Genomic DNA, 22,643 nt, shown 5'->3' with positions numbered 1-22,643 from the left:
CTATATAGAGAATTAATTATATGGTACAGAGAAAGAAAGCAGGGAGAAATGAAAACCTCTTATAATTCATCATGAAGCTTCTGAAGTAACTTAGAATTTCCTGTGGGCGAAATAACCTTGTATTCAATAAATAAGTCACCATGCTCATCATCCTGCTCAAATATTGGCATTCCCTTACCCCTGATTTTTTCTATTTCACCATCCTGAACTACGACACCTTTCTTTCTTCTTATTTTAAGATCCGGTTCGTAAGTGTCCAAGAATGGAATAGTCCTCTCCCAGCCGCCGGTTAAAGCCTCCTTCAACGTCAGAACTTCGGTACGGTAAAGGTTAGATCCAATACGACGGTATCCCAAGTTTCCTTGTGGCAGTTCACGTAACGTGATATCCAAATCACCTGCTATCCACTCAGGACTCTTATTGGATTCACCTTGGAACATCTGAACGTGGTTTCTAGGCTCTCCAGGAGATATATCAACAGTGTATGTCCTCTGATTCATGTAGACACCTTGTCCGTGACATTTCTTACACAAATGATCAATTTTTCTTCCGCTACCATGACATGCTCCACAAGGCGATTCGAATTGCTGGAACATTCCAGGAGCAATCTGCCTCCGCTGAATCACACGGCCTCTACCCTGACAGACTGGACATGGATGTGTCTTACCGTCCTCCGAACCTGTACCCTCACACTTATCACAAATATCCTGGAGTTCTAAATGAAACCTTACACTCTTTCCGTTATAGAAATCTTTCAAAGTAATCCCGACAGCATATCTGTAATCCCTTCCCCTAGGCTTTCCTTGTCTTCCACCTCTTGCCCTTGCACCACCAAAAAATGATGAAAACATGTCGAAAGGATCACCTGCTCTGCCACCAGTGTTGGCATTTTGTGCGCCACCCCCATTTTGCAATCCTTCCTTACCGTACCTATCATACACAGCCCTTTTATCCGGATCGTTCAAAACCTCATATGCCTCACCAATTTCCATGAACTTCTGTTGAGCCGAGTCATCGCCAGGATTTTTGTCAGGATGATATTTTTTACTCAAGTTTCTGTAAGCCGTTTTAATTTCCTTGGCATCTGCGTTTTTGCTCACACCTAACACCTTATAGTAGTCTGCATCGCAAAGTACCACTCCGATAAGAGTAACAAGAAGAACAAAAACAAAGAATGGATTGGTCATATTAAATTATAATTATTTTTGCCGTTAATTTGAAGCCGCCGAAGTTCTCTATAAATTGTGAATATGCTATTCGACGATCTCTATAATATGATGAAAATTCTCTGATTTGCTATAACCAGTTCCAACGATCCGCAAACGGTGACACCTAATCCGAAGGAACTCCCTATTTACCAAAGAGAACGATATCGATGCAGTATTTATTATCTTACGAACTAGCAATTAAACTGAACACAGTGCTTTTTCTTTGATATTCTATCAGACGTTTTTTTTTAAGATCTAACTAAGATGCTCACTTATTTACACGTAAGCTTTTTTTTTTTTTTTTTCAATCCATGCCACGAGGAAAAAAAAATATAACCTAGATTCTGGTTTAGGAAATTAGGCGTCAAAATCCTCACCTCTTGAGATAAAGAATAGTACAGGGGAAAAATATAAAATTAATATATATTTATATGAAAAGACGGTAACAATAAAAGGACCTTATAAAATAGGTTGCTTATCTTTTACATTTTTAACATTCTCTTTATTACACCTGTACGAAGTCGAGATATGAGATCGCTTCCCCCTCCCCGATATTCCCGCTTTCGTACAATCCGACGCATTTGGAGGTCTATTATAACGTTTTTTTCAACAGGTTACATGTCAGATTCAGCGGCATTTGCTGGACGCTCAATGCCATCAAACAAACGACAATCACCAACTAGAATCAGGCGATCCAGAGTTACAAGAAGACCAACCTCCAGGACTACTCTGGTCAATAGAGTTTCACAAACTCTTTTAAATGAACTAATTGACGAAGATCAAATCATCAGTGAAATAGTCAGGAGAGATCGAAAATTCAACAAGGGGGCAAAGCTATCGGATTGGTTTGGACTTTTTCACCTTTGGAAAAGAAGTTCAGATGCATTGGCCAAAGCCGACGACAAACGAATACGATGATCACAAACAATACAGCTTTTTACAACAACAAATCACTGATTAAAGAACCCGTTATATCCATATTCATTATGACAAAAAAATACCCAATTTACAAAAATGGGAAAAATAATTAGAAATGTCGATCTTATTCAAAGTTGAGCCAACTCCAGTCATCATTATCACGCATCCTTTTACCGTTGGCGTTACCAGCACTACCAGCGACAGAAATTATTGGTTTCTCACATGTCGTACGAAACTTGCTCTGAGAACCAGAAGAGATTTGTGTATTATCCCGGGGATTTCTTGCTTTTATCTGCGATTCAAGCTGATGATAATTACGTAGCTTTTTCATTTCAGCCTGAAGTCTTCCACGAGCAAACTTATTCTTCACTGGAGGCCTGATTATTCCATGCAGCTTAAAAAAGAGACCACAAGCGTTGCATAAAATTCGATTATCGCTTGTCTTTCTCCACAAGGGAGTATTTGAAGTCAAACAGTTTTCACACACTGGATGGCCCCGAAATTCTTTTTTGCCAAAGGAGGAAGATCCAGAAAATAATGAAGAACCAGGAAGAACTGTTGATGTTATCGATGAAGGCTCGGATGACGGCATTACAGTGCTCTGATGCACAAAAGAAGATGGTGATGGTCCTTTGGAGGACTGTGATTTCGATGGTGAAGATAACGAAGAAGCACTTGTCACAGGGGTTGGATAGGAGCCATTCTCCATTTCAAATCCAGATACACCATTATTATGCATCTTTCTTTTCCTTTCATGCTTGTTTAACGATAATTCCAGCGTGTTGATATAACTATCCAAATTGTAGCGTAACGAGGAATCTCTTTTCTCAGGATCTCCAGTCCCACTCACCATACTCACATTACTAGTTGAACCTCTGTTATTACCATCTTCTTGCATTAGGTCTATGTCGGCATCATAGTCAGAAAATTTCGAAAAATCTATAATATCCTTTAAATCTTCATCAAAGTTGATATTAACACCCAGGGTATCCTTATTGGAAGCTTCCACTTTAATTCCACCACCCAATTTTTGCGGCTTAACTGGCTGACGAAGCTGATCGTAATTCTTTTGCAATCTATTTGTTTTTTGGAGTTTGTAAGAACCAGTAGAGGCCAAGTTTGGAATATCAGCAACAGAGTTAAAGGTAGAAAGCGAAGGAGGATAGGCAGAGAAAGACGATTTTGTAGACATTGGAGAAGTAATACCAGCACCTGGTTTACGATAGGAAGAAAATCCTGATGCGGAAGAAAAAGAACCATTTTCGATGGGTGAAAAGAGAAGGCTGTCTGAATCAAAGCTAGAACCTGGTTTTGTAAAGTTCATCTGTTGAGAGCTATTTGCAATCGGAATTGGTTGGGAAGGCGTATTCTCCCCATAAAATGATCCTAACGATGGTTGAAGCGGATCGGATTCGGTGTCAAAATGTATTAAAGGATCATCATTAGCACCAGAAAGACGACGAATATGTTCGATATAATCGAACTCTTGCGAGGCTTCCGGAGCTATTGTGTTTGCACTGATCAGATCTTCAGCTTTGTGCTGCTTCAAAAGATCTGCATTACTTTTAGCGATATTCGGATGCTTGGGTCCTTTAAAGTCGGATGGGCTAGTATTGACGAACACGTGACCAGATAAAAATTCCGAAGACGGAAAAGCAGATTTTCCAGTAGAGAGGGAATTAATTTTTGAAGAAGATGCTGCTGATCCTGACAAGACAGCATTACTTTCTGATTTGACTTGAATTTGTTGACGAGAATTTGCTGGATCAATTGTATTCATTAATTTGTGCTTAGTCTTTCTGGCGCGAGTTTTCTTTAGGTAGTTCATGCTATAAATACGCCAAGACATGTTCAAGATTCTTTTGTTGTTTGGAAGGAGGCTGTTTTTGTTATGAAACATCTTCCATATCTGCAGAGAGACTGTATCATCCCGGAAAAGTTCCTGATGTATTTCCTTTCTAAGACATTCCTTGGCATTAAAGCCTTTAGAATGAACAACTTGCGCGCGTGTGCGAAAGTCTTGAATGTTATCCAAAGATGTGACTTGCGTCATTAAACTGATGATAGGTAATATTAATTGAAATTTGCTAAAAGAGCAGCGGATATGAATGGATAAGCGAGGTAAATAATAATGGTTGGACTTGAAATATGTAAGAATGCAGATCACGAGACGGAATTGAACTGTGATGAATCGTATGAGAATCTTGATTAACAGGAAGCGTATTGCGGGTCAAGATAATCTTCGCATATAGAATGATGATACAAAATAAAATAAAAAAAAGAACCTTAGTAAAGATGATGGGTAGAGACATAAGAGGAAATAAAAAGTGAAGTTGGCAGAAAACACACTGAGATATATGAATAATATAGCCAAAAGAAAATAATGCAGGAAATCGAAGACACCAAAACAGATTTGAACAGAAGTGTTGGCATTGGATACAGGGGTAGATTAACGAAGATGATTGGAAGACGGAGCGCGAGAACAATACAAACTAACGGTTTTATTTTCTTGAACAACAGTAATTTCATGAAGAAAACAATGCAACGTGAAAGGAAACATTGTTTGGGTAAGATGAGAAACTGTGATGGTTTAGGTTTGGTAAAGAAGCAGACCATCCGAACAAGAAAGCCGGCGGAATAATAGAAACAAACAAGAATATCAATGAAACAATACCTCTTCATACTTCACACAGCCGATGAGTATTTGAGTAAAGTGTAAGGAAGAAAGTGAAATAAATAGCAAGCACAGAATAGATTGGGATTAGTGAATGGAGAGCAGAGTGAATAGAATAATCTGAGCGATTAGAATTTGTATTAAGAAAAACAATGCGAAAAAAACGAAACACAATTAATAAATAATATATTTGAACTCGCGATAAAGCAGCCTTGCAGGCCCAGGATTTGGCATTTATAAATACTATACTGACTCACAATTGTGAGATCATATGCAGTATAGGGAGAAAAAAAGGAACATGCTGAAAAATTTGATAACATAGAGCGCGGTGATTCGCCGAGAAGCCTCGAAAAATAATTTGAACAATAGTCAAATATAATTTGTTCAGTGCGAACAATTGATCGCTGTAAAATTTCGAAGCCTTTTATTTAGATTTATCATACGCATTGGAGGAGAAGCAAAGTTGAATTCAAAAAGAGGTAAAAATACGTACAACAGATCGGGATGGCTGACAATTAAAAGAAAACTTATAATAATAAAAATTGTAATGCTAACGATTGATTTTATCTATAGCCTGTAAAACCGTGGTGACCTTAATGGGTTTAAGGCAAGTATAAATGTGTATCACGACAAGAGATAATCGAATGGACCCCCCTCATAAGCAATAACGATAAATGTAGAGCCGAATGATAAGTAGTTACTTGGTCATTTTTTTAAAGATAAAAGTATCGATTATATTGATTAAAAATGTGGAAGAGATAAAAGACTTTGGTAGTGAGGCTGTAATTGAACTCAAAATAGTTGACAGCTCACTGATTTATAAATGAGCTCTGAGGTTAGTTTGTAGTTTTGACTTAGCTGACATCAAAGATAGCTCACATTGACAGTCAGTCGGCTTAGCCACCTTCAGCCACATCATGGATCGAGATCATCTCAGTGGCTATGCAGGCAAAAAAAAAAAAAAAAAAAAAAATTGGAACATCGTGAACAAATGCCCAGTTTTTGCACTAAAAATATACATAAGCATTATGGAGATAGATAGACAACAAACATACTATTGTTTTAGCTAAAGCCAAATCAAAGATATTAAAGCAAAAGCAAGGGAAGAACATCAGGAAAACTATCAAGTGTAAAGTGATTGATATACTTATAGTCAGAATACCCTGCATTTAGAAATATTATATCATTAGGTGTCGCCTTTCATTTTGAGTACTCAACTACAGAAAATGTCATATACAAACAGCGAATTGAGCCAAGCTATTGACAAGGCAACATCGGCAGATCTAACAGACGATGATTATGGCCTTTTGCTAGATGTGGTTGATAAGGTGAAGGAGGATCCAAACAAAAATATTAGTGAAACCATAGATTTAGTCAAGACGAAACTTCGATCGACTAATGCAAACATTGTTCTAAGGACGATTACTCTGGTGGACTTTCTAGCAGAAAATTGCGGTGCCATGATGAAAGCTGAGATTGCCAAAAGAACATTCGTGGACGATTATCTTCTGAAAATTGTGCACAGTAGAGAAATGCACATAACAGTCAAATATGCTACTATCAAGGAGATTTACAAGTTGAGCAAAAGTTTCAAGGGCGATGACAGTTTGTCGATAATGGGGCAGACATTCCGGTCCTTGCAATCAAGCTATAGGTATCTTTGCCAGCAGGCTTCAGAGGAAGTTGATGGAGGAAGTAAGCCTGACTTATCTGGTCATACGAGTGAAGCAACAAAAAAGGAAGAGGAAGACCTTAAGAAGGCAATAGAACTTTCATTGCAAGATGCAGGTAATGGAGGACAAGAAACAACGTCTTTGCACCAGTCGTCTGATGCACCTCCTGCGGTTCCATCGTCAAATGTTCCATCACAGAATAATCCGTTTGTAACAAAGTTGCCGGAACCGGAAACTCCGAAACCAGCGAAAGTGAAAGCACTCTATGACTTGCAAACGGATGATGAGGACACACTCTCATTCAAGCAGGATGACATTATTACTGTTGTTGAGAAGGTGAACAATGATTGGATCAGGGGTTGCTTGAGGGGTAGAATGGGAATAGTACCAGCCAATTACGTTGAAGAAGTTCCACAGATTACAACAGAAGAATTAGGCAAATTACAAAGTGAGCTAGATGATTCTTATAACATTGAGATGCTTCTTTCGAAACTGATGGATCTCAGCACAAAGCTCAAAACAGGGCAGATCACGAATCAGGAGTTTGAACAGTATTTAATCACAAATGGTATACCTTCAAAATTGGAAAAGCTACAACAAACAAAGGAAAGGCTCACAAACTTACTTAATGTGCTAAAGTTAAAGGTGTCTGAGCTTGAAAGTTTGAAGTTAAATGCTGATTCTAGCACCGCACTTTATCAACAGCTTTTGGTTCAGTCTCATCAAGGCCAACAACAATTACAACCCCCACCATCTGGAGCATATATCCCTCAATTAGAGACGCAGATGTCTGGACTATCTCTGCAGCCGCAGTCGCCCTATCAGACAGATTATACGAAGCATGAATTTTGAGAGATTGACTACTCAAAGTTTGTTTTTACTATCATTATTTTTTTTAACCTTTTTTTTTTATTTCTGTCTGTCGAATAATAACATTTACTAGCAAAACAAAGAGAACTGATATTAATCCTGATAGCATATATGAAATAGCTGGAGCACTTTCCGAAGAGATACAAGATGGTTCGTTGAAAATTGGCGGAAGTCGTTTACCACGCGAGGCCCAAACTTGTTAGTGCTCAAATAAATAAAATCGAGTCTCTCGATGATCGAAGCTGGGTCATTGAGAATGATATGACATTTTTGGCACTGTTCAAGTTGCAGAAGTTTGGATAGGCAAAGAATTGTTTGCCCTAGTGTAAAACCCAGGAAATCCTCTTCGGACAACAATGACGATGAGCTATTAAACCGACTTGATGATTCACCGTCAAGTTTCGCAAGGATTTTCGAATAATGAAATGAAAGATACTCAACAAATCCATTAACTACTAGGCAAAAGGAAACATTGGATTCTTTTTTTATACTTTCTTGCACACAGAGTTGAAAATTGCACAGAAAGTCATATAGCACTCTCATTGGATCGTCGGGTGAATGAATGACCGATGCAAGTCGTATTCGATTCTTTGAAGCCTGCTGTCTTATTGTGAGTCGGTTCGATAAACGGAATAAAGGTGGCTTAAAGGAAGGTTTGCGACTTGACGAATTTCCTTCTGTGGCAGGTTCTTCAAGATTTATGATTGTCATCCGAGTGGTATTCTTTGATGGCGACGAGAGCCAATCAAGCGCAGACTCAATAAGAGCAAGCATTGAGTCAGAGGTCCAGGTGTCAGGCATTACTGAATACTCCGCACGATAAGTATGATAAATGATGCTATTATGATAACATATAGAGTACTGAGCTTAGCAGATAAAACATCTAGTATTTCTTTGTTTGTAGGCGGGCCACTGGTTGCATGGTATGCGCTCTTTCTTTGCTGTAGTGCAAAATGAGCTTGAATGTGTATATTTATGTTAACTTCAGATGAATAGAAAAGTGCCTCTTACCGTGCTTAACTGTATTAGGAGTGATGAGTAGGAGCTAAGGAGCTGAGCGAAGCTAAAAAAAAAAAAAAAAAAAAGTGAAAAAATTCAAAAATCATGAACAGATGAAGCCAACAACGCGAAAAAAAAAAGATTAAAGTATCAATGTGCGGCAGAGCCTAAATTCTCTTGCAAGATGAGCGGACATATGATTCTCGATTTCTCTCTTGAATCTGTGATAGGGGATCTCGATTCACCAATATACAGGATAAGAGGTGGGAAAAGTCATTCGTTTCAACCAGACATCGATAATCATAGAATATTCCTACTGTAAGTCCATCATCCACATTCCGAAACCAATACACGCACACATACGATATTTTGATACACCTACTCACGCATAACTATAGAAACAGACAAACATGCAGGCCCAATTCGAGGATTTCGAGGACCAGACAGGGCTCCGGTTCCCGTGGAATATGTTTCCCGCGAACGAGGCAGAGCAAAAAAGGTGCGTTATTCCACTTTCATGCCTATATCAGCCGTTGAGACCTCGGACATCGCCAGTTTTGGTCCAAATTCCCCCAACGGGCTGCCGGAAATGCAGGGCAATCCTCAATCCGTACTGCAGGATCAATTCTGCGACGGGATTGTGGGGGTGTCCGTTCTGTGGGACGCAAAACCAGCTGCCGGCCCTCCCACCTTTAGAAAAAATGGATCCAGATGGTACAATCGAGTCTCAGGTAGCCCAAACACAAGCACAGGGAGAAAATCAGCTTCCCTTTCCGGTGGACCCGGCAGCCCTGGATATCGAGTACGTGGTAGCACCGCCGGAAACGCAGAAACCGCCGATTTTCTTCTACGTTTTGGACACGTGCTTTGAGGAAAAGGCAGATTTTGAGTCGTTGAAGCAGACAGTGCAGGAGTCGATACACTCGCTTCCGCCGGATGCGTTGGTGGGCTTTCTGACGTTTGGCCGCCACGTGCAAGTGTACGAGGTGGGTGTCGAGGAACGGCAGACACTGTACTCATTCAACGGATCGAAAACTTACACTGCCGAACAGGTGAGCAAAAGACTCGGGCTCACCGGTGCCCTGGCAGGGATGAATAACGGGGCATTGACGAGCGCGTCTCGGTTTGTGCAGCAGCATGCAGTCTGCGAGTTTGGCCTCGACCGGTTCATGGAAACTCTGGAGCAAGATATGTTTGCTGTGGGTAAGCAGGAACGGCAGCACCGGGCGACCGGATGCGCGGTTAGTGTTGCCGAGGTCATCTTGCAGACGACCTACCCGCGTACGGGGGCACGGATACTCGTTTTTACGGCCGGTCCATGCACGGAAGGGCCCGGACAGGTGGTGGGAATTCCGTATAGCGAGCCGATCCGGTCGCATCACGACATCATAAATGTCGCAAGTGTTGCGAAGCGGTACCGTGAGAGCAGCGAGTTCTACACGGGCGTGGCCAAAACGGCGTCGGCCAACGGGCACACGATCGATGTTCTGATTGGCTGCTATGACCAGGTCGGGCTCAGCGAGATGGAGTCGTTGGCCCACCAAACGGGGGGTATTGTGGTTCAAAGCGACTCTTTCACCTCTGCAATCTTCAAACGGTCGTTCAAGCGTCTGCTATCGCAGGATGAGGCCACGGGGGCACTTGGGTTTGGTTTGAATGCCACGCTCCAGGTGAAGGTGTCGCACAATCTCCGGATCCGCGGCGCCATCGGCCACATGACATCCTTACACCACTCGGACAACGACACGGAGCTCGTGAGCGGGTCGAAGCGGTCCACGTTGAGGCTTTTCCGGTCGACTGGAGACTCTTCTGCCATCGGTGAGTCTGGCACAGACGCGTGGAAGCTTGGTGCGGTGTGGACACACTCCACTTACGTGTTTTTCTTTGATGTGGCGAGCGGCCCCGGGATACAACTGGCGAATGGCCGAGAGTCGGTGCCTGGGGCAGCGATTCAGTTCATTACGACTTACCAGCATCCGGATGGGTCACGGAGGATCCATGTGACGACTGTTGAGAGGCCGATTTCCGCGGCTGGGTCAGGCGAATTGATCCAAAACTTCGACCAGGAGGCAGCGGCAGTGATTGTAGCCAGGGAGGCTGTTTGGAGAGGTGTGCAAAACACAGAGTGGGAGCCAAACGACGGTGTCAGGCTCATTGACAACTTCCTCATCGACCTCTGCTCGCATTTCGCCTCTTATAGGGCAAACGACCCGGGCTCACTCTCTCTTCCGGCAGAAATCAACCTGTTTCCGCAGTTCGTGTACCACCTCCGGCGGTCCGGATTTCTCCAGGTGTTCAACAGCTCACCAGACGAGACCTCATACTACCGGCACTGCTTTCTGGCTGAGGACTGCACAAACAGTCTTATCATGATCCAGCCAACACTAACGGCATATCAGCTAGACAAAGAGCCGGAGCCGGTGGTTTTGGACTCGACGTCACTGAAACCAGAGCGGATTCTTCTTCTCGACACGTTTTTCCACTTGTTGATCTACCATGGCTCAGTGGTTGCCGAATGGAGGCGTCTAGGGTACCAGGACCAGCCTGATTACAAGTACTTCAAGGATTTCCTCGAGCAGCCCAGACTCGACGCTGCCGATATTCTCGTCGACAGATTTCCGCTGCCACGGTTTATTGATACCGAGGAGGGTGGTTCGCAGGCTCGTTTCCTCATGTCCAGGTTGAGCCCAACCACTTCTTATCGAAATGTCGACAGCATGATGAATTTGGCCACCAGAGGTGCGGGTGCCGGTGATGGGGAATCTGGTGCTGTTATTCTTACTGACGACGTCAGTCTTTTGACGTTTATGGAGTACGTGAAGAAGGCTGTGGTGAGGCCTGAGTAGAGCAGAGTGAAGAAACGGATTGCAATGTAATGAAGATGGAAAAGCAGATTGCTGAAGAGGGACAGATTGCATGTAATGAAGAGAGGCTAGAGTAACTACTGTATAGATATGAAGAAAGGTTGGAACAACTATTGTATAGATAGGAAGAGTAATAATCAATAAGGAAGCCATTTAACGTAGCCGGCCATACTGTTTGAAAAGATAGCGGAATAAGGCAAATACAATCACTCAGGCAGCAGCCCTTGAGATACATACAGTACAAATAATTGCGTCTATCCAACGACAATTTAACACCGATATGACCTTCTCCTAACCTACAAGACGAAACCATTTACAAGTTTTGTACAAGTACTACTATACTCCCATGCACCACCATCCATCAACACAAAGCTACAGTTCCACCAACCGGACACCGTAACCTCACCCCAAATTCCCTCCCCGTACCACCCCAGCAAGCTGTAAATGGTAGACACTCTCCACTGTAACAAATGAAGAAAAAGCAATCAAAAATTATGAGACCTTTGAGAACCCTATAAAAGATCCCCAAAGCAAACCACACCAGTAGACAGATACGTGCAATGCAATCTGGCGCAACCGGTTCCAAGACTTCTTGATCTCCCGGAACGACTCAAGGTAAGTATGGAGAAAGAAGAGATTCAAAAGAAAAAATAGTGAAGAGTAAAGATCTGTGTTCGAGGGAAATTTCTCTGGTATTTATAGTGTACATGCGCGAGAAACTAAAAGCGAAAAAAAAAATTCGTTATTGAAGTTTCTTCGAAACCTTTTTCGTTCTCAGCTTGTTTTATTTTTTTTATTTTTATTTTTTTTCCTTCTCCTCTACCCATCCACCGCTCACTCTACTTTATCTGTCCAAATCTCGAAATATTTATTATTGATTGTCAGACACAGTAAGCAACCCGGAAGATTTTCCCAGGTTTGAGTTTTGTGAGCACGCCAGCACAAATTAATATACAAAATGGCACCCAGTTTCAAGGACGAGGCACATTTGATCATTTTGCCCGGATCATTGCACACTTTGGTGCGATTTGGTCTTGAAGATGCAATTACTCCACCAACATATTCAATTCCCACAAAAGTATACAGAAATCCGAACCAGGATGGATGCTTTCAGGCTACTGCACCTGTTGGTTCTGAGCGTGACCCAGAAAGTTATGCTGTTTATCCTATAGTGAGGGGAGAAATCGTTAATGTGGACGCGTTGAACTTTTTGTTCAAATGCGTATTGAGATCAGTGTTGAAGGATAATCCGCTTGTTTTGTTGGACTCAATTACATTTACACTAATCCAGTCATCGTCTAGATGGTCCCCAGTGGCCTTGGAAATGATTACAAATTATGCTTTTGAGACTTTGCAATTGGCAGCGTTTGCAGTAGTTCCCGCAGCTTTATGTTCGTTATTTGCACACGGATCCTTTTCTAACGCCTGCGTGATTGATGTCGGATATGAAAAATGCGAGATTTCACCTATCGTGGACTTTCAAGTGTTTGCTCCCGCGGTTACATACCTTGAGGAAGGAGGAAAGAGCATTAATAAAAGATTGCACGAGCTTTTACCAGAACTTAGCGATGACCAGATAGAGAGTCTTAAAAGATCGCCGATATTTGAATGCCTTAGTGAAGAGCAGGCAAAGGGATCATACTTTGGAGTTGCCGGACTCTTGGATAACGTTAAGGCCAAAAATCCGGAAGATGAGGGTGTTTTAGATATCGCGTCAATTGTGACAAGTGAAAAATCCACACGAGAAATATTGGAGGAGAAGGAAAGAGAGAAGCGGGGGAAATCCCACAAGAAGAAGGGCAAAACGGAGGACGAGAAGTCGAATTCTGAGCGGGAGAATAACCAGTTTGTTGACAATGAAGGAAATGTGATCACTGTTGGAAAGGAGAGATTTCAGGGAAGCGGCAGACTTATTGAAAACTTGTCGCATGCAATATTCAGGGCACTCAGCAAGGTTCCTGATATGAAGAAGCGGGAAGAGTGCTATGAGAATTTGGTGATATGCGGTAAAACAAGCAGCATTAAGGGATTCAAGGAGGAACTACTTGTTCAGCTATATAGCAAATTTGTGGCTGGTGCCGACATAGAAGAGTACGAGAAAAGAAGAAAGGAGAGAATTCGCCAAGGCGCGTCGTTCAGAAACGAGGCAGCAGGACTAATGGATGAACTCCAGCTTGCACAAGCTCCAAAAAGAGTGAGAGTTATCCCAAAGCCAGATTATTTCTCGGCTTGGAAGAAAGCTGGGTTCGAAGACTGTGCTTTTCTTGGGGGTGAGATATTGTGCCGGCAGATATTTGGGGGCTCCGGAGACAATGAGTTGTATCTTTCAAAGGAAGAGTATTACGATAAAGGGCCGATGTGGATACGGCATGTGAAATTGTGACTGTGTATTTGTATGTATTGTAAGTAAAATGTAAGAAAGCCAAATTTTAAACTACGCTACAGGGGCTCTGGATTAAAATTCCTTTTATTCGTAAAAATACAATATACAGCTTAATCAATCTCCACGCAATCTTCTGGCCAAATGCATATCTTTCCTCATTATAGTAACTCTCTTGGCATGGATTGCACACAAATTGGTGTCCTCGAACAAATGCACCAAATATGCTTCACTGGCCTCCTGAAGAGCCAATATTGCCATTGATTGCCATCTGTATGAGGCATCTGTTCCAAAATCATCCTGCACTATTTCTCTCACTAATCTTGCAAACGGAAGTTTTCTAATAAGAAGATCCGTACTTTTCTGGTACTTCTTAATCTCTCGTAATGCAACAGTTCCAGCCTTGTGCTTTCTTCTCTTCTTGATCACAGGGTCACCAGGCTGATTTCGTATAAGCCCACTAGAACCTTCTATGATGTGTTTTTCGCTTCCTCTGACAGGGGATGGAGGAATTTCGGGTGGTGATCTTTTCACAAATGTTCTTCTTCTTCTCCTGGTTGGAGTGGTTCTGTTTTTATTTATGCGTGCCATATCTTAAATACCAAATAATTATAATACAAAAGAAGGGCCAGTGCAATTCAATTAAAGATGATAATTGGTTAGCTTTGCTGTATCTTTCATCCTTCTCGTCCTTTCAGGAGCAGGCCAAATATTGGGCCGGATTTTCTTTCCTATCAGTTTTTTTTTTTTTTTTTCTTGAAGTGATTCTCGAAATTATGCCGCGTCCATCGTCTGCCAAAGGTGGCACCCCAAAAATCGATTTCCTTTTTGGGCGAAATTAACTTTTGCTACTTCTCACGTACACGCACAAGACGTTAATATCCGTACAATATATATGCATTTAGTAGGTACACTAGAGTAAACAAAAAGTAACAACACAAAACTAACGACGTCAACAGAAAAAAACAAAGGTAAGAGGAAAAAGCAACAAGTATAACAACAAATAACAACAAAGAGAGAGCGGAATTCACATACAAGCCTAATGATGCGATGAGAAAACCAAAGACTAAATAAAACGAAAAACACCAGCTGACAGAGGATAACAGAATAATGCATTAGGAAGTTGATTGGCATGCCTTAAAATTCAACTTTTGCTAACGATGATACTTCTCTTCATGAACAAAATCCTGCGAGAAGCCGGAGAAGTTATCACCCTCAGGCTCATCTTTCTGGCTTTGCGTGGCATGCTCGGAATCTTTTTGGACCTCTTTAGTCTTTGACTCGGGTTTCACGGAAGCAGAAGAAGGCTTTTTTGTCGGAGAAGCTTTTTCAGCAGGTTTTTCTGCTTTTTCAACAGGTTTCTCTGCCTTTTCAACAGAAATCTTCTTTGGAAAATGCTTCTTTTCAACAAAAGCCGCCGGCTCATTAAACAATTTTATCAACCTCTTGCCACTCAAACCCTTAACACCTTTTTTGTGCTTGGTTTCTTTGGCAGCCTCCTTTTTAACTACTGGAGATGGCTTTTTTTCGGCGGATTTAGAACTTGTAGCCTGCGGAGATAGCACCAACTTCTTGCTTCTCTTAAGGAAACCCGTAAACATACCGTCTTTTTTCTGTTCACGGACACTCTGCTTTATCGTTTCATCAGTAACAGCCTTGGCAAGTTTCTCCTTTTCGGCCTTTTCCGCTTCCTTTTCGGCCTTTTCATCCTGCTCACTCCAAATCTTCTCAGGCACATCTTCAGGCTCAGATTCAACCTCAGAAGGCTCTTCGATTGGGTCATCGTTGACAGCAAACTTCGACTTGTCTAAGTTGTCCTTGACCTTCTCAAAGGCAGGGACCTCCTTCTGCAAATGCTCAGGTAGTATCTCATTAATCTGCACAGCCTGTGTGTGGTTTTCCTCACCCTGCTCGTTTAACTTTGATATCAGGTCAACTCTTTCCTTATCTGAGGACGAGATTCTACCTTCCAACACACTTCTCTCTTTGCCTAACTCCTCCAACTTGCTGTTTTTCTCGGCAGCGGTTTTCTCAAAGGCTGCTTTTGCACTTGCAGCAGCAGCAACATCCTCCACAGCCTTCGAAGCAGCCTCCTTCTGCTCACGCTCGATTCTTTCAAGCTGCTCGGTCAATTTTGCAAGTTTGTGATCGGCAGAAGCCAATTCTTCGGTCGCTTTATCATCCCGGGCCTTCTGCTCGTTGAAAAATGCCTCTTTTTCCTCCCTGTTCTTGGTAAGCTCGTCTAGAATCTTGGTCTCCTTCTCTAGATCGGCCAGGATAGGTGCAAGATCCTTCTTTTTTTCTTCTTGCAGGTCAGTTGCCTCTTTCTCACGCTCAGCATCCTTCTCGGCCTTCGCATCGGCAATAACCTTCAACTTCTCGTCCCTCTCATCATCAAGCTCTTTCTTCTGCTTCTCCTCCTCAGCAACCTGGGCATCAAACTCGGCATTCTTCTCCTCTAAGGCCTTCTTTTGCTCCTCTAGCAACTTCTCCTGGTCTTCATTGATATCTCCCTTCATGCCTTCTAGCTCTTCTCTCCTCTTTTCCACCTCCGTCTCCCTCACCTTCTTCTCTTGCTCCTTCGACTGCCTAATTTCGTTTTTGTGCTCGACTTCTCTCTTCTTGATCTTCCGCAAAACAACCAAGTTCCTTGCATCGAGTTTTCTCTGGTGGTCAGAGTTCTTCTCGATTTCCTCAAGAGCCGGTTTCACCAACGAGTTGGCCATAGCTGTAATTTCCGATGCTTTCATAAATAACCCTCCGCCAAGATTAATCTCCGCTTCATCCGAGTTGTAGTTCTTGCCACTGGCATAAATGGCCTTCGAGCCGCCGGCATTCTTTGTAAACTTTGCCGCCCACTCCTTGGCTGCTGCCATGGCTTTCTCGTTCAGCTCGGGATTCGAGAAAATGCTTCTTGAAACGGTGTCCCGGTCCATTTGCTTCATTTTTTCCTCAACACGCGAAGTTGCAGCTGCCAAAACGCTCAGACTGACCAACGTGTTCTTCTCAAGGGTCTTTCTTTCGTCCGAGGCATAGTCTGGCAGCTTTCCAGTTGCATTTGACGCTGTGGCGCATTGACTTGCCAACTTGCTCCACTTGCTTGCCGTATCGCTTGGTGTAGGGATGCCGTTGAACACCTGCTTCTCGCTCAAACGCGACTCGAGCTCTCTACGGGCACTGTCACGTGCTCTCGCCGTTATCCGTGAGATTGACATGCTCGAATTTTGCTCAGTGACGTCTGCAGGCCGCTTTCCCAAACCGTTTGACGAGATTTTCGTTGCTGGTTGCAAACGTGAACCAAGACGGCTTGCAGCCTGCTGATTGGCTGCTCTGTTGATCGCGTCTATGTTGAAGGACCTTGCCGGTTTTGGAGAGCCGTTCTTGGCACTCGATAAGTAAACTGAAGACAACGAGTTGCTGCTTTGGCGACTCAAAGACGAAGAACTGCGATTTGTCACACGAGGTGTTGCAGCGTGATTTTTCACGAGTATGGCCGCCGACTCAGCATCACGGTAGCTGGAGCCGTTCAATGCTGGCTCTCTTGGAGAGGACGAAGGGGTGGATGACAAGTGATTTGCACTTAAAGCAGCAATTGCGGCTTCTGCCGAAAGATGCCGCTGGTACGGATGCACCGACAAGTCCGAGTTAACTGCAAGAAGTGCAGCTGTGTCCGGGGCACCGGCATCTACTCCAGAGTATGAATTGGAGCTGGGAACTGTGTGGCCACCATTTTTCAATTTTGAGCGATAAATCGCTTCTTCACTAAGTGGTTGTCCTTCTGCCTGGTAAACAGAGAAATGAGCCAATTTGCGTCGCTCTGGGCGGTTTGCTGAATCTTGCTGTGCCAAAGATGCCATATCTGTGACCGTGCAGGTAGTTGAGAGGTATCAGATGATGCTTATTCAAAATGTGCGAATGTTCAATACTGATATAAGGAAATGCTGATGTCAATAATGAAGTCAATGCTGATGCAAACACAACACTATTTATACGCTTATGTTCAAGGTTCAATGCTTGATATTTCACTATTTGCTGCCAATGCTTGCTATCTGTATCCAGGATACAGCACTAATGTTCAAATGCAACACTAATGTCCGATAGTCAATCCTTAATGCTATTACCAATGTAAACGACAACCCAGTAAAAGCTAAAATATAATTTCAATAAAGTACTCCTACCCTTCGCACAGTACTCGAAAGTGATAATCAAGCTTCGCTATGTACTTCAATACAAACGTGGCTTATCAGAAACACTATCGCGGGAAACTTTAGCGATGAAGATGTCTTTTTCTTTAATCGACGACCTTTAAGCGAATGGAGACACTATCAAGATTATTCGTTTAATCAAAGTAAAAGAAGTGAAAATCTACAAGAAGGTATAAAGGCCAAATATTCTCGCAGCGAGATATACAGCAGTAATGCGAAAGAGCAAAAGAATAGCCTCGCCATTTTTTTTTTTTTTTTGTCTGCTTTTATCGTACTCTTGCTCAATATTCAAAGCAGCAATTAAAATACACGCGGGGCCCAATTCTTCTCATAGTTTACATTAGCCAACCAACAGCAGGTGGGCTAGATTTCCGTGCTTTTTGAACTGAAAAACCTCTAAACGGCATTCACAATTCTGTTCTAATTAAGAATTTTAAGATATAATTAAAAAGTGTGTACAGCTTAGGATTCAAAGCTTAATTGATGGGACAGAAAACATCCACCCCAAAAAGCGGGCATGTGCACCAAACCGCAACAGTGGGAAAATTTGAGATTCAGCGTTAAGGAAAAGCGAGAGAAAAAAAAGAACAAAAATGAAAGCTGGATAATAAGAAAAATAAGGTTTATGCCGATAAATGAACAATCGCCAAATGGCAAACGAATAATGGGAAGGATATATACAGGGCGAGCACAATGAATTGTTAGGGCACAAATTTGAGAGGAATAATAATAGGACAGGAAAGGAGAAAAAAATGCAGCAGAAACAGGTATAGGCTTTAAAGTAATAAACCGAAATACGAATGCGTGTAAAAAGAATATTCAAACATTCCTGAACCGAAAATTTTGGTAACTAAACGGAGTTACAAATTTAAAGATGTAAAAAAAGATGATTAAAAGATTTATCGGATAACGGGAGAAAAGTAATACTGTGAATAAAAGAACATTCAATCATTTGGGGACAGCAATTGAGTGCGAGCGAGCATCTGGTGGTATGAAAAAGATAAGAAGAAAAGCAATAAAAAAGTGTGGGCAAAACAATGGAAATGTGGCTAGAAGAATAAACTGTGACAACTCGATAAAATCGGGGGAAAAATCGAGAAAAAGTGTTGGGAAGTTGGATGGATAGACCTGGGGTAAAGCATCCTGATATAACTAACCAAAATATGGAGAGGTGAATGATAATAGAAAGTAAAAAGCGGCAGGGAGTTAAAATTATAGGTTTATCTACCTGGCTTTAAAGAATAAACTGAAAAAGTGCTTTTTAAAGAAATTAGGATCAGCGTCTTCAGCAGAAATGCACATTCGCATATTCAAAAAAATTAAGTCTGTCTGCAGGAGAAACAACTTTCTATCGAAGAGTGCAATTGTCGGCAAAACAAGAGAGATTTAAAATAGTGGTTATCAATTATAATGCAGATTGAATCCGAAAAGCAAAGCCAATTACAAGTACCTGTCACAGTATATCTATAATAGCATATTGATCACGGCACACCAAGTCAGGAAAAAAAAAATCGCTTGGAAGGAGAGGAGGGGTCACATATGCAATGCAATACTGTAAATTTCAATAGAAGGCATGTATAATAAATAATTGCACGGGTGTACGAATACAAAACAAACAAATACCAAACGAACCCAAACAGAGAGTTCAATTATGCAAATATGAGGCAGAACTTCAAATTATGAATGTGGAGATATGACCAGACCTAACGAAAAATCAAAAGCAGTAAGCTAATGATGGACATGTATTGATGCTGGAAGTTTTATATTGTAAAAAATGTATTTGTGTTGAGGGAAAATGCAGTTCGGCAAGTGAAGCTACTAGGTTTTGTTTACGTTAGGCTATGTGGAAAAAATGCGCACAATTTGACAAAAAAGGAAAGGGGTTTGATACGGCGCTATCTTTCTGTCGGTGTCCTATAAAAATACGCAGAAATCACATTAACAAAATAATGCATAAACTATACGTGATCAATACAATGCACATTGTGGTAGTGTTACCATGGCACGATCTGCATTGCAAGAGTTGCTACCGCTATTATTCATTTTACAGAAATCCCAAAAGGAGGATTTGCTTATGCATACTGGCGAATCCACTTGTTTGCACTGTATTAATTAAACCGAACTCATTGATCATGTTGACGAATGGACCCCTTTTTTAATATTATTGTAACTCCATTATGTTGTCACAATAAATTTGGAGAGCATTTCGATAGAGTTTAGTAATTAAAAATAGGCGGTTTCAACAAGCGGCTTATTAGTCTATGCATTTGTTTCTTTGTTGTTATTCATATATGTAGAGTACACACTTTTTTTTTTTTGCTCTTCCTGCATTCTTTTCTCTTGTTGACTTGAACAGCTTTTTGTCTTGGCGCTCGAGCCACTTTTTGCTTTCCGCCATATTGTCACAATACTTTTCCCCCATGCGCTACCCAGCCTCGCCGCACACTAAGTACGCTTTTGTCTCCCTCATGCGTTCACACTTGTATGCGCAAAATGTCATTTACCACCGCACCTTCACTTTTACAATAATCAATAATTACCTGCTTTTTCCTTTAGTTACATATCTGCAATTCGAATCATTTGTATTTCAATTTATATTTTCAAAAATAAAAACGCATCAATTATAAATATGGGGCTAATTAACCTTCATTTTTCATTCATTCTTGTTGACATTATTTTTGCTCGTACATTCCCTAAACCAATTGTCATAACATAAGAGGTTACAGAGTGAGCTCGTTTGCTTTGGTGCATCTTTCACTGTTGCATCTCATACCCACATCATCTCCATTACCCACTCATCGTTGCTCACTCCTTCTCTCTATGCCAGATGGAGTTCACATCAATATTTAATGGGGTGAACCATACCCAACTCATGAGTTCCAGACCATCGTCTTCAGCATCGGAACTTCCTTTCCTTTATGCGAATCAACTCCCTTCTAATCCTTCGAACATACCTGCTAGCTCGGGAATGGATATAATTTCTGAAATGAGAAGCACATTGAGCACTCCGAGGACAAGAGATAACTTCGTGTCCAGTCAGTCGAACGACAACACGTGGTCCTCCTTTAACGATATATACACCTATGCATTACCTACAAATATGGGTCCCACACATAGATTCAGTGTTCACGAGGACCCCCAATATACACCCATACACTATACTGATACAGAAAGTTCAGAAGCAGAATCAACTAACTTTGACACCCCTCAATCCTCCGCATTTGGCCACTCCCTCTCCACATCCTATGAGGAAGTTGATGACTTCAGAATTGGAGACAAATTTTTTGACGTTGATACCCCTGAAAGTACAAACAGGGTTTTAACAGTCATAGGAATGCTCCCATCATATCCGAACATACGCGGTGAAACAGAACAGTTGTCTATGCTCAACCTCGAAGATACAGAGAGTACTACTCCAAAACAAACAGAATTTAATGATCTTAAAATAGAATTGAAGCCGGCACCAAGATTGAGAACTGGCAGGACCATCTCAGATTTAGGTGAGGAGTATCCTGAAGATGAAAATGAAGGTATCACCCCAAAAAAGCGTCTGAGAAAGAAAAAAAAGAAAGTAGGAATACATTTTAAAGAAGATGAGAGAAGCTTTAGGAGCCTAAAGAGTGTCATGAAGGTGGAAAGAACCACACATGATAATCACAGACACGAATGCCCACGTTGTAAGAAAGTTTTTAAACAGAGATCACAGATCAAAAGGCATATTGACTGTGTGCATTTGAAATTAACCAAGTATGTGTGTCCATTTTGCGTTATAAAGTTTAAGAGGTCAGACCATTTGACAAATCACGTCAAAAGAATTCACCCAGAGAAGTTTAACGAATTTTTGGTGACCAAGAAAAGACATAGGGTGAAGCAAAGATAATTTATTTTGCCTTTTTCCCACATTTTTGTTCGCCTTATTTAGGATTTCTTAATTGCTTTAACCTTTGCTTTTTACAGAGACCATGACAAAAAAAGAGCATATTTCATTTCCGTTGACGTTTTTAGATCGTTTTGCACTTTTACATTGAACAGCAAGAAATGCAGAGTCTATGCATGGTATTTGATCACTCTCGTATATTATTCCGTTTTTCCCTTAAGCATTTGGTATTTGTTTCAATACCCGTTTGGTATAGTTTAGTTTTCATATTAATATCAAATTTAGTACTTATTTTGGTGTTGGGTTTAGTTGGATAAATTACTGTCAACAAAATCCCTATTTGCTGAAAGGGGAAATTGATTATGAGGCGTCTATCTGTTTTTCGCGTTTTCATTCTTGAAATTATTTTTTCCTCAATCATTTTTTCTCGTTTCTCCTCATTTCTGCAATCTTATTTTCGTATCCAATCTTTTTTTATCAGCGGTATAAAAGTACTCACTTTTCCCCCTTTAGCGCGTGTTTTCCTCTTCGTTTCCACACAATTAAAATGAACAACTAATTGCCCAAACGAATTGAAACCGAGCAACATGGAACAAACAGATTACTGACCTGCTTTATAAAATGAACAATATATATATTCTTAAAGAGAGAAAACGAAGAAGCGTTTTGCATTGCAATTCGAATATTGCGATTACTAACATCATCCCAGACCTTGCCTACCCAGTGAAATGGATTCATTGGGAAAGATATTCTGAATCAGCGATTTAAACTCGGATATTACACCAGATACGAACTCTATGAAATGGTGGATTATTAAACCTCGGTTGGTTTTATCGAAAATACGGATAATTATTTTGCCCGCAAGGAATGCGGGCTATCTTTACGAAACAGGAAGGTGTAATTTCCTTCCTTTTATACAAAAGCATGACCTTCATCATTACGTAGTAGCCTGTTAGAGCATCGCTTTACGAGTTA

General features: G+C 41.4%; 9 protein-coding genes across 9 annotated transcripts; 5 read left to right on the top strand and 4 right to left on the bottom strand.

Annotated features, from left to right (window-relative positions):
- Positions 1-59: 59 nt before the first annotated feature.
- BRETT_002487 (uncharacterized protein) lies at positions 60-1,187 on the bottom strand (the record flags this gene model as incomplete). Its single annotated transcript, XM_041281014.1, has 1 exon — positions 60-1,187. One exon carries the CDS (start codon positions 1,185-1,187, stop codon positions 60-62), a length of 1,128 nt encoding a protein of 375 aa, XP_041138805.1.
- Positions 1,188-1,859: 672 nt separating this feature from the next.
- BRETT_002486 (uncharacterized protein) lies at positions 1,860-2,126 on the top strand (the record flags this gene model as incomplete). The annotated part of the gene is made up of 1 exon (XM_041281013.1): positions 1,860-2,126. One exon carries the CDS (start codon positions 1,860-1,862, stop codon positions 2,124-2,126), a length of 267 nt encoding a protein of 88 aa, XP_041138804.1.
- Positions 2,127-2,250: 124 nt separating this feature from the next.
- On the bottom strand, positions 2,251-4,179 carry BRETT_002485 (uncharacterized protein; the record flags this gene model as incomplete). The annotated part of the gene is made up of 1 exon (XM_041281012.1): positions 2,251-4,179. The coding sequence occupies one exon, from the start codon at positions 4,177-4,179 to the stop codon at positions 2,251-2,253; it is 1,929 nt and encodes a 642-aa protein (XP_041138803.1).
- A 1,847-nt stretch (positions 4,180-6,026) lies between these two features.
- Positions 6,027-7,325, top strand: BRETT_002484 (uncharacterized protein; the record flags this gene model as incomplete). Its single annotated transcript, XM_041281011.1, has 1 exon — positions 6,027-7,325. The coding sequence occupies one exon, from the start codon at positions 6,027-6,029 to the stop codon at positions 7,323-7,325; it is 1,299 nt and encodes a 432-aa protein (XP_041138802.1).
- A 1,427-nt stretch (positions 7,326-8,752) lies between these two features.
- BRETT_002483 (uncharacterized protein) lies at positions 8,753-11,188 on the top strand (the record flags this gene model as incomplete). The annotated part of the gene is made up of 1 exon (XM_041281010.1): positions 8,753-11,188. One exon carries the CDS (start codon positions 8,753-8,755, stop codon positions 11,186-11,188), a length of 2,436 nt encoding a protein of 811 aa, XP_041138801.1.
- Positions 11,189-12,164: 976 nt separating this feature from the next.
- On the top strand, positions 12,165-13,589 carry BRETT_002482 (uncharacterized protein; the record flags this gene model as incomplete). The annotated part of the gene is made up of 1 exon (XM_041281009.1): positions 12,165-13,589. One exon carries the CDS (start codon positions 12,165-12,167, stop codon positions 13,587-13,589), a length of 1,425 nt encoding a protein of 474 aa, XP_041138800.1.
- Positions 13,590-13,703: 114 nt separating this feature from the next.
- HH3V (Histone H3-like centromeric protein hH3v) lies at positions 13,704-14,177 on the bottom strand (the record flags this gene model as incomplete). Its single annotated transcript, XM_041281008.1, has 1 exon — positions 13,704-14,177. The coding sequence occupies one exon, from the start codon at positions 14,175-14,177 to the stop codon at positions 13,704-13,706; it is 474 nt and encodes a 157-aa protein (XP_041138799.1).
- Positions 14,178-14,740: 563 nt separating this feature from the next.
- Positions 14,741-17,443, bottom strand: BRETT_002480 (uncharacterized protein; the record flags this gene model as incomplete). Its single annotated transcript, XM_041281007.1, has 1 exon — positions 14,741-17,443. One exon carries the CDS (start codon positions 17,441-17,443, stop codon positions 14,741-14,743), a length of 2,703 nt encoding a protein of 900 aa, XP_041138798.1.
- Positions 17,444-20,663: 3,220 nt separating this feature from the next.
- On the top strand, positions 20,664-21,671 carry BRETT_002479 (uncharacterized protein; the record flags this gene model as incomplete). The annotated part of the gene is made up of 1 exon (XM_041281006.1): positions 20,664-21,671. One exon carries the CDS (start codon positions 20,664-20,666, stop codon positions 21,669-21,671), a length of 1,008 nt encoding a protein of 335 aa, XP_041138797.1.
- Positions 21,672-22,643: the final 972 nt, after the last annotated feature.

Source organism: Brettanomyces bruxellensis, chromosome 9, assembly GCF_011074885.1.
Source record: "Brettanomyces bruxellensis chromosome 9, complete sequence".
NCBI classification, from domain to species: Eukaryota; Fungi; Ascomycota; class Pichiomycetes; order Pichiales; family Pichiaceae; genus Brettanomyces; species Brettanomyces bruxellensis.
The sequence above is the reverse complement of the archived record's forward strand: the minus strand, read 5'-3'. Positions and strand labels throughout refer to the sequence as shown.